Raw genomic sequence first — 13,680 nt, 5'->3', positions numbered from 1 at the left:
AAATTAAAGTGGCTAAATGCATAGATGACAACAGAGAGTAGCAGTGGTATAAATAGGGGGGGGGGTGCTTGGTCCTCTCTTTCCTGTAGTCCATAATCATCTCCTTTGTCTTGATCACGTTGAGGGAGAGGTTGTTGTCCTGGCACCACACGGACAGGTCTCTCACCTCCTCCCTATAGACTGTCTCTGTAACGGTCGTTTTCCTCCTCGTCTGAGGAGGAGCATGGATCGGACCAAAACGCAGCGTGGGTTGAATACATATCTTTWAATAAAGAAAGACGAACACGAAGCACACTTGATGAATTACAAAACAACAAACGACGTAAACAGACCTGAAMAKGAGAACTTACAGACAACGAAGAACGCACGAACAGGAACAAACTAACAAACGAAACAGTCCCGTGTGGCACAAACACTGACACAGGAACAATCACCCACAAACAAACAGTGTGAACAGCCTACCTTAATATGGTTCTCAATCAGAGGAAACGTAAAACACCTGCCCCTGATTGAGAACCATATCAGGCTAATTGAAAAGAACCCAACATAGAAACACATAACATAGAATGCCCACCCAGCTCACGTCCTGACCATACTAAACAAAGACAAAATAAAGGAAATAAGGTCAGGAACGTGACAGTCTCGTCATTGTTGGTGATCAGGCCTACCACTGTTGTGTCATTGGAGTCATGCCTGGGCGTGCAGTCATGAGTGAACAGGAAGTACAGGAGGGGAATGAGCACACACATCTGAGGGGCCCCTGTGTTGMGGATCAGCTTGGCGGATGTGTTGTTACCTACCCTTACCACCTGGGGTCGGCCCGTCAGGAAGTCCGGATCCAGTTGCAGAGGGAGGTGTTTAGTCCCAGGGTCCTTTGCTAACTGATGAGCTTTGAGGGAACTGTGGTGTTGAACGCTGGGCTGTATTCAACGAATAGCATTCTCACATAGGTGTTACTTTTGTCCAGGTGKGAAAGGTCAGTGTGGAGTGCAATAGAGATTGCATCATCTGTGGATCTGTTGGGRTGATATGCAAATYAGAGTGGGGTAGGGTTTCTGGGATGATGGTGTTGATGTGAGCCATGACCAGCCTTTCAAAGCACTTCATGRCTACACATGTGAGTKCTACGGGTCGCTAGTMATTTAGGCAGGTTACCTTAGTGTTCTTGGGCACAGGGACTATGGTGGTCTGCTTCAAACATGTTCGTATTACAGACTCAGACAGGGAGAGGTTGAAAATGTCAGTGAAGACACTTGCCAGTTGGTCAGCGCATGCTTGCAGTACACGTCCTGGTAATCCGTCTAGCCCTGCGTCCTTGTGAATGTTGACCTGTTTAAAGGTCTTACTCACATCGGCTGCGGAGAGCGGGATCACACAGTCTTCCGGAAGAGCTGGTGCTCTCATGCATGTTTCAGTGTTATTTGCCTCGAAGCGAGCATAGAAGTAGTTTTGCTTGTCTGGTAGGCTCKTGTCACTGGGCAGCTCTCGGCTGTGCTTCCCTTTGTAGCCCGTAGTAGTTTGCAAGSCCTGCCACATCCGACGAGCATCAGAGCCGGTGTAGTACAATTCGATCTTAGTCCTGTATTGACGCTTTGCTTGTTTGATGGTTCACCGGAGGGCATAGCAGGATTTCTTATAAGCTTCTGGGTTAGAGTCCTGCACCTTGAAAGTGTCAGCTCTAGCCTTTATCTCAGTGCAGATGTTGCCTGTAATCCATGGCTTCTGGTTGGGGTATGTACGTACAGTCACTGTGGGGACAACGTCATCAATGCACTTATTGATGAAGCTATTGACTGATGTGGTGTACTCCTCAATGCCATCGGAGGAATCACGGAACATTTTCCAGTCTGTTCTAGAAAAACAGTCCTGTAGCTTACTATCTCCTTCATCTGACCACTTTTTTATTGATCTAGTCACTGGTGCTTCCTGCTTTAATTTKAGCTTATAAGCAGGAATCAGGAGGATATAATTATGGTCAGATTTGCCAAATGGAGGGCGAGGGAGAGCTGTSTATGCTTCTCTGTGTGTGGAGTAGAGGTGGTCCAGAGTTCTTTTTCCTCTGGTTGCACATTTAACATGCTGATAGAAATTTGGTAAAATGGATTTAAGTTTCCCTGCATTAAAGTCCCCGGCTATTAGGAGCGCCGCCTCTGGGTGAGCATTTTCTTGTTTGCTTATGGCAGAATACAGTCCATTCAATGCTGTCTTAGTGCCAACCTCTGACTGTGGTGGTATGTAAACAGCTTCGAAGAATACAGATGAAAACTCTCTCGGTAGGTAGTGTGGTCTACACTTTATCATGAGATACTGTACCKCAGGTGAGCAATAGCTGAAGACCACAGCTATCCTGCACCAGCTGTTATTTACAAAAATACATAGTCCGCCACCCCTTGTCTTACCAGACGCCACTGTTCTATCCTTCCAGTACATCATATAACCAGCCAGCTGTATGTTAATATTGTCGTCGTTCAGCCACGACTCCGTGAAGCATAAGATGTTACAGTTTTTTATTTCCCGTTGTTATTTTAATCTTCCGTGTAACTCATCAATTTTAATTCTCCAARGATTGCACATTTACTAGCAGTATGGWGGGAAGTGGGGGTTTATTCGATCGCCTACGAATTCTCAGAAGGCAGCCCGCCCTTCGGCCMCTCTTTCTCSGYCTCCTCTTCACGCGGTTCAAGTGGACCGGGGCCTGTTCCCGAGGAAGCAGTATATCCTTTRYGTCGGGCTCGTCAGAGTCGTGAAAGGAAAAAAACGATTATGTTAGTCCGTGGTGAATAATCGCAGTCCCGATGTCTAGAAGCTATTTTCGGTCATAAGAGACGGTAGTGGCAATATTATGTACAAATAAGTTAAAAAATAAGTTATAAACAACGCAAATGAACAAACAAAATAACACTATCGACTGGGTAATCCGTTTCACTTCTTCTCCGGCGCCATCATACTATATCTAGCCCTCCCTTGACAKATAGGGAGAGGGGGATAATGGGGACTTAGGTGGTGAGAGAGGGGGGTTGGGGATACAGGTAGTATTTGTGCAACAGAGGGATCAGCAGATTTGGGTGTGTGGGTTCGTTTCTGTGTTGGGGGAATTCTGTGATGATTAGTCCTCATAGATTATGCATGCCAGATTTCAGTAGGTCAAACCCCAGAATTTAAAGCATAGAGAGTGAGTTCCCACAGGGGCCAAACACTGTAATTTTGGAGAAAGGACACTTTAGAGACTTCCCTTAGCCATCGCTCATCCCTCGCCCCCCCTCCGCCCCCTGCTATGAGCCTGGTGAACTTGTTGCACAATTGAATAATAATATAATATATGCCATTTAGCAAATGACCATCAAATTCAGATTCACTAGCAAACTTGCTTTTCTTACAGACAATCTATATTTTTTGGGGGGGGATGTAAAAACAAATAACACAATACTAGTGTACTGTATATGTTGCGGTTTCATAGACATGCAGCCAGGGCGATGCTCAGTGCTACGAGTAGGCTGTGCTCCTCCACCCATGTACACTGTAGAAAGGAGGACGGCACAGTTGTGAAGTGCTTTTTTGTGATTGGAATTATCCACAATTAKGCGTCGGTTCTATTCAGTTTGTCTGAAATCAAATAACGAATTTGGCAGATCAATGTGATTTTTTTTCCTATTGACTGAACGCTTCGAAATTGCTTTTCAACACGTGCACATTCGCATTGAACAGCGGTGGGTGCAACGTAGCGGTGGCAGAGTTGGAGGCATGGCCTATTGGGGGCGTGGATTTTTGGTTGTTTTTCTTAACTACCCATGAGAGGGAATGTCATTCCAGGAAATATATTCCATTTTATTTTGAAATATTTTAAGTGCATATTCCACACTAAATTGTATGTGATTGTGGTTTAAGTACTGCAATGCTGGAAGTGCTTGTGTGGATGAGGCCTTCATTATTTGGGTAACAATGGTGTAGCAGGTTGATGTGAAAGTCTTTACGTAAGGTGTTTGGAGTCATTACTTCATGTTACGGAACATACTTCATATCTTGCTTAAGAGGAAATTGATTTAATTGCTTGAAAACCAATTCATGAAATTTGGAGAGGCAGTTCCAAAGTGAAAAACCTACTTGCTACAACATATGTACTAGTTTGAATTCATGTTATTTGGTAGGTTTAACAAAAGGGGAAAGTAAGATGAATGTCGAAAGAAATAGGTTGCAAATTGAAATATTGGTATTGAACAGTTGGCATTGAATCATATATTTGGTTCCAAACAAATGTCGTTTTTTTCAATTGAGAAAACCAAACCCATTTACTTGTAACCAGTTGATCCAGTTTTTATTAGGATGATCCAAAGATTATTATTTTTTTACAGTGTATATATAGCATGTTGGACAGGGTGGTAGCTAGCAGGGTWGTCATTGAAATGGATATTGTAAAGTTCCACATATGCAGGAATCTGGGAGTGTGAAATTACATCAAGGATTTTCATGTGTGTGTGAAATATTAATGAAACCTGGGGCCTGTGGCGCTCTCACACACGAGCTCGCGCATGCTCTCGAGTGTGTTAGTGTTAGTGTATGTGTGTGTGTGTGGTATGTAAGTGTCAGCCGCAGTGTATTCCATGGCTGGTGGCTAGAGGGAGACTCTCCTCAGGTCTTTTAGGTTTGACTCAAGCTTTCTTCAGCGACCACGCCTCAGGCTTTCTCAGGCTCTCACTCCGAGCAACACACCTCAATAAACACACCAGTCACTACTCATATGTGTACATGCTGTATATTCAACACTCATACATTCAACACTAGCACCAAGGGCCTTGAGGTAATATTCATCTTCGCCACTGGCAGACTATTGAATAATACACAGATAGAGAGATATATTGTACATATACAGAACAGACAGACACATATGAAGACAGAGACACACACACATAGATATATGCATGCAGGACAGACAGACAGACAGACAGACAGACAGACAGACAGACAGACAGACAGACAGCATAGGAGGTTGGTGGCACCTTAATAAAGGAGGATGGGCTCGTGTCAATGGCTGGAGCGGAATCAGTGGAATGGTTTCAAATACGTCAAACACATGGTTTGATGCCATTCCATTCATACCGTTCCAGCCATTATTATGAGCTGTCCTCCCCTCAGAAGCCTCCACTGACACACACACACACACACACACACACACAAAGACAGACAGACAGTTATGAGATTTACCATTGGCACAGCCTTTGAGGCGAGCTCCTCTGACCGGTGCCCGCTGTAAGTCAGCCTTGACACGAGCCTTCAGTCCTCCCGTCTCCTTCTGCATGGAGTTGAGAGCATCGCTCACAGAGTTCACCACCTTCACCATGTTGATCTGGCAGTCGGACAGCAGCTGCAATACACAGTATTAACCATTAGTTAACCATCATTTGTATTATCATTTGTGTTGGGATAGGTACAGTCCTGAATGAGGGGTAGAGAGAGATAGAATGAGACATACAGGAAGGAGAGGTAGGATTTGTACCTATTCTAACATTGTAGTCTATGTTCTGAAGATATCAACTATTAGTTGACAATTCTTAATGACAAACTACGTATGCATATGTAGAAATAGCCACCACTGTAGTCCAGAAATATTACTCCACCCTGAGCATTCACACAGTAGGGCCAGATCAGTCCTGTGCAGACCCGCATGTTTCCTTTTCACTTTGTTCTTTCCAGCACTGTTCCAGACAATGTGGCGGATGTGTAKCCAGGCAAGCCTAGTGGTGAGAGTGTTGAACCAGTAACCGAAYGGTTGTTGGATCGAATCCCAGAGCTGACATGGTCAATATCTGTCGTTCTGCCCCTGAACAAGGCAGTTAACCCACTGTACCCCGGTACGCCGTCATTGTAAATAATCATTTGTTCTTAACTGACTTGCCCAGTTTAATARCAACAACAACAAAAAAGCCTAGTACAACCCAACTTGGCTCGGTGTGCCCAGGACAAATTTGYCCTATATTGTGAATCAGGCTCAATAGGCCACAAAAAGACTGCATTTAAACATAACAGGCCCTCAAGTCCTGCTGTTTTCATTTCTCCCTGCCCATCACTTGATTTACTGATTGGTTGTATATTGCTTACACCATGGACCAAAGCTGTGTACCTCCGATCTAAACCAATATTCCCAGCATGTTGCCCCCTGATTGGTTTAGAGAAAAGAGCCAGAGCCCACTGGATTGATAAATGGGGTTGCCAGTAGAGAATAGAACAACAAACCTCTCTAACTGTTTATGTTTCTACCTTCTAGCTCTTTACCTCTTTCCTTTCTGCTCTCCACCGCTGTCCACCTACTTGTCCAGCGGCTACCCGGACTGGTGTTGGACACACACGCACACACACATATGCACACACACACACTCCTCTGCCCCTGCAAAAAACCACAGATAAGTGGCTCAGACTCCTGTGAGTCTGAGGCAGTGTCCATGGAGTCAGCTATAGCCTGGTGTGTTAACAGCATTACAGTAGAGAAACCCACAGGCCCTCCACTGGCCTCAATAACCACAATGCACAACACAAACACACACACACACACACACACACACACACACACACACACACACACACACACACACACACACACACACACACACACACACACACACACACACACACACACACACACACACACACACACACACTTGAACACTCTAGTTGTGTAAGGGGAGTCACCCCAGGCCATTGTGGAGCTGCTTTAGAAGGCTGTAATGAGAATTAATTGTATTGTGATGCTAATTGTGTGTTAGTCGGGTTTTAGTGATAAGCTCTCTCTTTACCCCCCCTCTCTCTACCTCACTCGTCCCCTAGAGTACCTCTATATCTCCCCCTGCATCTATCTCCATCTCTCTCCCTCTACTCTCACACATAGAACTCAATGAAATCAGGGGAATTGGTGACTCATCCTATCATTCACTCGCAAAGATGCACTCTTAACACACACACACACACACACACCACACACACACCACACACACACACACACACACACACACACACACACACACACACACACACACACACAACACACACACCACACACACACACACACACACCCAGGTGAGAAGCGCATACAAAAGCCCAATTCCCTGTGCTCCCTCTCTCCTCAGCGTAAAATGGGTCATATCCTTAGTGGGTGTGTAGAGACCCTGTGGCCGTGTAATGTGATTTCAGCAGTGCCCGATGTGTGTGTGCGTCATGCGTGTGCGTGCGTCTGTCTATGTGTGTGTGCAAAAAGTGTTACTGTTTGTCTATGCAAGGATGTTATGAGATCAGATGTAAGTGTGTTTGAAAGGTAATACTAGCTCGAGGGCATGACATTTGTGATTTCTTGAGGAATCTACAATCTATGTGTGTGTGAGAAAAAGACATCCAAAKAAATTAGTATGTCCATCAAGTGACACACACACACACCCTAACTTTGAGATGGTCTATATACCTGTCCAATCAGATCCTTCCTCCTTCCCACACCTCTGGGGCATTCTGGGACAGTTCCTTACTGTGTCATGGGTTGGAACCATTCTCCTGGGGCTCCCCGTTTTGCATGCAGTCAGGGCCAATACTAACCGTGGCACCATAAATCTTGTCCCTGGACACGGGCCAGGGATCACACAGTCATAGATCAGACAGTCATACTGAAGTGTCAGGTGGGGAACAGCGTCTGCATGCACATAAACCACAGAGCAGCGAGTGGCCTGCGTTCGCCTCATCTGAGGGAGGAAATCAATCACACAGGGTTGTGGCTCTGCTCTGCTACCAAGACGTCTCCGTCGCCGCCACCTCCACTTAGCTCCCGCTAGACGCTCGTTGCTACCATCTTGGTCTCACTCTTTAGTCTAGCTCTTTCTCTATATGCTTTCTCTCTTTTTCCCTCTCTATCTCTCTCTCTCGTTCTCGCGAGTGGCCTGCGTTCGCCTCATCTGAGGGAGGAAATCAATCACACAGGGTTGTGGCTCTGCTCTGCTACCAAGACGTCTCCGTCGCCGCCACCTCCACTTAGCTCCCGCTAGACGCTCGTTGCTACCATCTTGGTCTCACTCTTTAGTCTAGCTCTTTCTCTATATGCTTTCTCTCTTTTTCCCTCTCTATCTCTCTCTCTCGTTCTCCCTTTCTATCCCTCTACGCTGTCTATGGTTTCTCTCTCTCTCTCAACGCTCACTCTTTCTTTCTCTATGCCACTCCCCCCCTGAGTTCTGCATGGCTGAAGCTGGGGCTGTTTCACTGGAGCTGATATGACTTGTACCAAGCTCAAACTGCAGGGATATCATTTTTTTAACAAACACCATTTAAAATGACTTAGAGGGACTTAAGAAGAGGCTTTTGTCCTCTGCAGATTCAATTTGGCCTTCATGTTTTTAGTATTTAGACAAGGAAATGGGAAACAGTGTATTCTGTAGACTAGGTCTGTAGCCAGACAGAAACAGCATTTGTCGWTCTTCAACACACGTTATACTGTGAGAATCTGCAGAAATATGAGAATGTTTGCATTGGGATCCCAAACAGCAAGTAATTTGTGCTAAAATATAATAGAAATATGAAAACATGAGAAATCATATATGTTTTTTTCCCTATTCAACAAAATTGGGGGAATAGGGCTTTAAATGATTGAAATGCATTCTAAATATAGCAGCAATCATACTTAGTGACAGTCAAAATTGAAACCCTTTCATTTAACTGATGACAGAGAATGTTCTGCACAGCGTCCTCTGAGCGACGCAGAGACGTCTGCTGACTCGGTACAACTTCAGCTATAAGCACAAAGTGACCAAGCAAAAGTGGTCTTGTTTCAATTCTATTAAATTATTTTTTATTATTTGATATTGAGAGCTCTAAATCCATCTGAGAACATCTCAGTGAGATCAGACTCCTTTTGCTGCAATCGCTAGGTTCTCCCGTTTCATATACAGTATTCCAAGCAGAGTTGCAAGGTTCACAGCTGGCGGAAATCAATCATTTGTCCGGATCGGCCCGAAAATATACAAATTAGGTGTCTGATTTCACATACTGTATCTCAGCTCAGAGCAGAGAGAGGTATGTGAAGCAGGACAACCAGACCTTTCAAGGAGTGCACAGCAATTGATGTTGCACTGTTCACAGAGTGATCTGTACACAAAAATAATGGATGCAACYGGTCCAGAACCTCTCAAAGTCGCCTACAGTGCTTTCAGAAAGTATTCATACCACTTGACTTATTAAACATTTTGTTACAGCTTGAATTCAGAATCGATTCAATATTTATTTTTCTTACACCCATCTACACACAATACACCATAATGACAAAGTGAAAACATGTCAAATTTCAAATTTTTTGAAAATGTATTTAAAATGAAATAGAGACATATCTTGATTACGTACCTCTTTGCTGTGACACTCCAAATTGAGTTCAGGTACATACAATTTCCTTTGATCATCCTTGAGATGTCACTACAACTTGATTGGAGTCCACCTGTGGCCAGTTCAATTGTTTGGATATGATTTAGAAAGAAACACACCTGTCTATATAAGGTCCCACAGTTCCACAGTTGACAATGCATGTCAGAGCAGAAACTACACCATGACGTCCAAGAGCACACTGGTTTCCATCATTGGGAAATTCAAAAAATATGGAAAAACCCAGACTCTGTCTAGATCTGGCCGTCCGACCAAACTGAGCGACCGGGCAAGAAGGACCTTGGTAAGGGAGGTGACCATCAACCCAATGACTACACTGACAGAACTACAKAGTTCCTTGGCTGAGATGGGCGAACCTGCCAGAAGGGCAACAGTCTCTACAGCGATTTAGAAATCTGAGCTTTATGTGAGAGTGGCCAGATGGAAGCACATGACAGCATTCCTGGAGTTTTGCAAAAAGGCACGTGAAAGACTCTGAGATCATAAGGCAAAAGATTATGTGGTCTGATGAGGTGGTGGCAGCATCATGCTATGGGGATGCTTTTCAGTGGCAGGGACTGGGAGACGGGTAAGGACACAGGAAACAATGAATGGAGCCAAATACAGGAATATCCTTGATTAGAACCTGCTGGGGTGAATATTTTGGTTCCAACAGGACAATGAGCCCAAGCATACAGCCAAAGCAACTCTGTAATGGCTTCAAAACAAGAACGTGAATGTCTTTGATTGGCCCAGCCAAAGCCCAGACTTGAATCCCATTGACAATCGGTAGAAAGACTTGAAAATTGCTGTTCACTGCCATTATTGAAAGAGATCGTGATACCTCACATCTCAAAATAGGGCTACTTAATGTTAGATCCCTCACTTCAAAGGCAGTTATAGTCAATTAACTAGTCACTGATCATAATCTTGATGTGATTGGCCTGACTGAAACATGACTTAAGCCTGATGAATGTCCTGTTTTAAATGAGGCCTCACCTCCTGGTTACACTAGTGACCATATCCCCCRTGCATCCCGCAAAGGCAGAGGTGTYGCTAACATTTACGATAGCAAATTTCAATTGACAAAAAAATAAGACGTTTTCGTCTTTTGAGCTTCTAGTCATGAAATCTATGCAACCTACCCAATCACTTKTTATAGCTACTATTTACAGGCCTCCTGGGCCATATACAGCGTTCCTCACTGAGTTCCCTGAATTCCTATCGGACCTTGTGGTCATAGCAGATAATATTCACATGGAAAAGTCCACAGACCCAATCCAAAAGGCTTTCGAAGCCATCATCGACTCAGTGGGTTTTGTCCAACATCTCTCTGGACCTACTCACTGTCACTGGACCTAGTTTTGTCCCATGGAATAAATGTTGTGGATCTTAATATTTTTCCTCATAATCCTGGACTATCGGACCACCATTTTATTACGTTTGCAATCGCAACAAATAATCTGCTCAGAACCCAACCAAGGAGCATCAAAAGTCGTGCTATAAATTCTCAGACAAMCCAAAGATTCCTTGATGCCCTTCCAGACTGCCTCTGCCGACCCAAGGACGTCAGAGGACAAAAATCAGTTAACCACCTAACTGAGGAACTCAATTTAACCTTGCGCAATACCCTAGATGCAGTTGCACCCCTAAAAACTAAAAACTTTTGTCATAAGAAACTAGTTCCCTGGTATACAGAAAATACCCGAGCTCTGAAGCAAGCTTCCAGAAAATTGGAACGGAAATGGCGCCACACCAAACTGGAAGTCTTCCGACTAGCTTGAAAAGACAGTACCGTGCAGTATTGAAGAGCCCTCACTGCTGCTCGATCATCATATTTATCCAACTTAATTGAGGAAAATAAGAACAATCCGAAATGTATTTTTGATACAGTCGCAAAGCTAACTTAAAAGCAGCATTCCCCAAGAGAGGATGGCTTTCACTTCAGCAGTAATAAATTCATGAACTTCTTTGAGGAAAAGATCATGATCATTTGAAAGCAAATTATGGACTCCTTTTTAAATCTGCGTATTCTTCCAAAGCTCAGTCCTGAGTCTGAACAAATCTGCCAGGACCTAGGATCAAGGGAGACACTCAAGGGTTTTAGTACTATATCTCTTGACACAATGATGCAAATAATCATGGCCTCTAAACCTTCAAGCTGCATACTGAACCCTATTCCAAATAAMCTACTGAAAGAGCTGCTTCCTGTGCTTGGCCCTCCTATGTTGAACATAATAAACAGCTCTCTATCCACCGGATGTGTACCAAACTCACTAAAAGTGGCAGTCATGAAGTCTCTCTGAAAAAGCCAAACCTTGACCCAGAAAATATATAATACTACTCGCCTATATCGAATCTTCCATTCCTCTCTAAAATTTGAGAAAATGCGTTGCACTGCAACTCACTGCCTTCCTGAAGACAAACAATGTATACAAAATGCTTCAGTCTGGTTTTAGACCCCCATCATAGCACTGAGACTGCACTTGTTAAGGTGGTAATTACCTTTTAATGGCGTCAGACCGAGGCTCTGCATCTGTCCTCGTGCTCCTAGACCTTAGTGCTGCTTTTGAACCATGGATCACCACATTCTTTTGGAGAGATTGGAAACCCAAATTGGTCTACACGGACAAGTTCTGGCCTGTTTTAGATCTTATCTGTTGAAAGATATCAATTTGTCTCTGTGAATGGTTTGTCCTCTGACAATAAACTGTAACATTTCGGTGTTCCTCCAGGTTCCGTTTTAGGACCACTATTGTTTTCACTATATACACTGCTCAAAAATAAAGGGAACACTTAAACAACACAATGAAACTCCAAGTCAATCACACTTCTGTGAGATCAAACTGTCCACTTAGGAAGCAACACTGATTGACAATCATTTCACATGCTGTTGTGCAAATGGAATAGACAACAGGTGGAAATTATAGGCAATTAGCAAGACACCCCAATAAAGGAGTGGTTCTGCAGGTGGTGACCACAGACCACTTCTCAGTTCCTATGCTTCCTGGCTGATGTTTTGGTCACTTTTGAATGCTGGCGGTGCTTTCTCTCTAGTGGTAGCATGAGACGGAGTCTACAACCCACACAAGTGGCTCAGGTAGTGCAGCTCATCCAGGATGGCACATCAATGCGAGCTGTGGCAAGAAGGTTTGCTGTGTCTGTCAGCGTAGTGTCCAGAGCATGGAGGCGCTACCAGGAACAGGCCAGTCACATCAGGAGACGTGGAGGAGGCCGTAGGAGGGCAACAACCCAGCAGCAGGACCGCTACCTCCGCCTTTGTGCAAGAAGGAGCAGGAGGAGCACTGCCAGAGCCCTGCAAAATGACCTCCAGCAGGCCACAAATGTGCATGTGTCTGCTCAAATGGTCAGAAACAGACTCCATGAGGGTGGTTGAGGGCCCGATGTCCACAGGTGGGGTTGTGCTTACAAACCTTCTTGCCACAGCTCGCATTGATGTGGAAATCAAATTATTCAACCCATTGTGCTTACAGCACAACACCGTGCAGGACGTTTGGCATTTGCCAGAGAACACCAAGATTGGCAAATTCGCCACTGGCGCCCTGTGCTCTTCACAGATGAAAGCAGGTTCACACTGAGCACATGTGACAGACGTGACAGTCTGGAGACGCCGTGGAGAACGTTCTGCTGCCTGCAACATCCTCCAGCATGACCGGTTTGGCGGTGGGTCAGTCATGGTGTGGGGTGGCATTTCTTTGGGGGCCGCACGGCCTCCATGGGTCGCCAGAGGTAGCCTGACTGCCATTAGGTACCGAGATGAGATCCTCAGACCCTTGTGAGACCATATGCTGGTGCGGTTGGCCCTGGGTTCCTCCTAATGCAAGACAATGCTAGACCTCATGTGGCTGGAGTGTGTCAGCAGTTCCTGCAAGAGGAAGGCATTGATGCTATGGACTGGCCCGCCGTTCCCCAGACCTGAATCCAATTGAGCACATCTGGGACATCATGTCTCCGCTCATCACAAACGCCACGTTGCACCACAGACTGTCCGGAGTTGGCGGATGCTTTAGTCCAGGTCTGGGAGGAGATCCTCAGGAGACCATCCGCCACCTCATCAGTAGCATGCCCAGGTGTTGTAAGGAGGTCATACAGACGTGGAGGCCACACACACTACTGAGCCTCATTTTGACTTGTTTTAAGGACATTACATCAAAGTTGGATCAGCCTGTAGTGTGGTTTTCCACTTTAATTTTGACTGTGACTCCAAATCCAGACCTCCATGGGTTGATAAATTTGTTTCCATTGATCATTTTGTGTGATTTTGTTGTCAGCCCATTCAACTAT

At 44.9% G+C, this 13,680-nt stretch overlaps 1 protein-coding gene across 1 annotated transcript in view; it reads right to left on the bottom strand.

Annotated features, from left to right (window-relative positions):
• LOC111964475 (fibrinogen C domain-containing protein 1-like) overlaps positions 1 to 13,680 on the bottom strand; it is a 273,359-nt gene that overhangs the window by 141,691 nt on the left and 117,988 nt on the right. Inside the window, exon 4 of the mRNA XM_070443759.1 lies at positions 5,123 to 5,359. Within this exon, the coding sequence (XP_070299860.1) occupies positions 5,123 to 5,359 (237 nt within the window). The remainder of the gene's footprint in view (positions 1 to 5,122; positions 5,360 to 13,680) is intronic.

This window comes from Salvelinus sp. IW2-2015, linkage group LG5, assembly GCF_002910315.2.
Source record: "Salvelinus sp. IW2-2015 linkage group LG5, ASM291031v2, whole genome shotgun sequence".
NCBI classification, from domain to species: domain Eukaryota; kingdom Metazoa; phylum Chordata; class Actinopteri; order Salmoniformes; family Salmonidae; genus Salvelinus; species Salvelinus sp. IW2-2015.
Note: the sequence above shows the minus strand (reverse complement) of the source record. Positions and strands in the feature narration are given on the sequence as shown.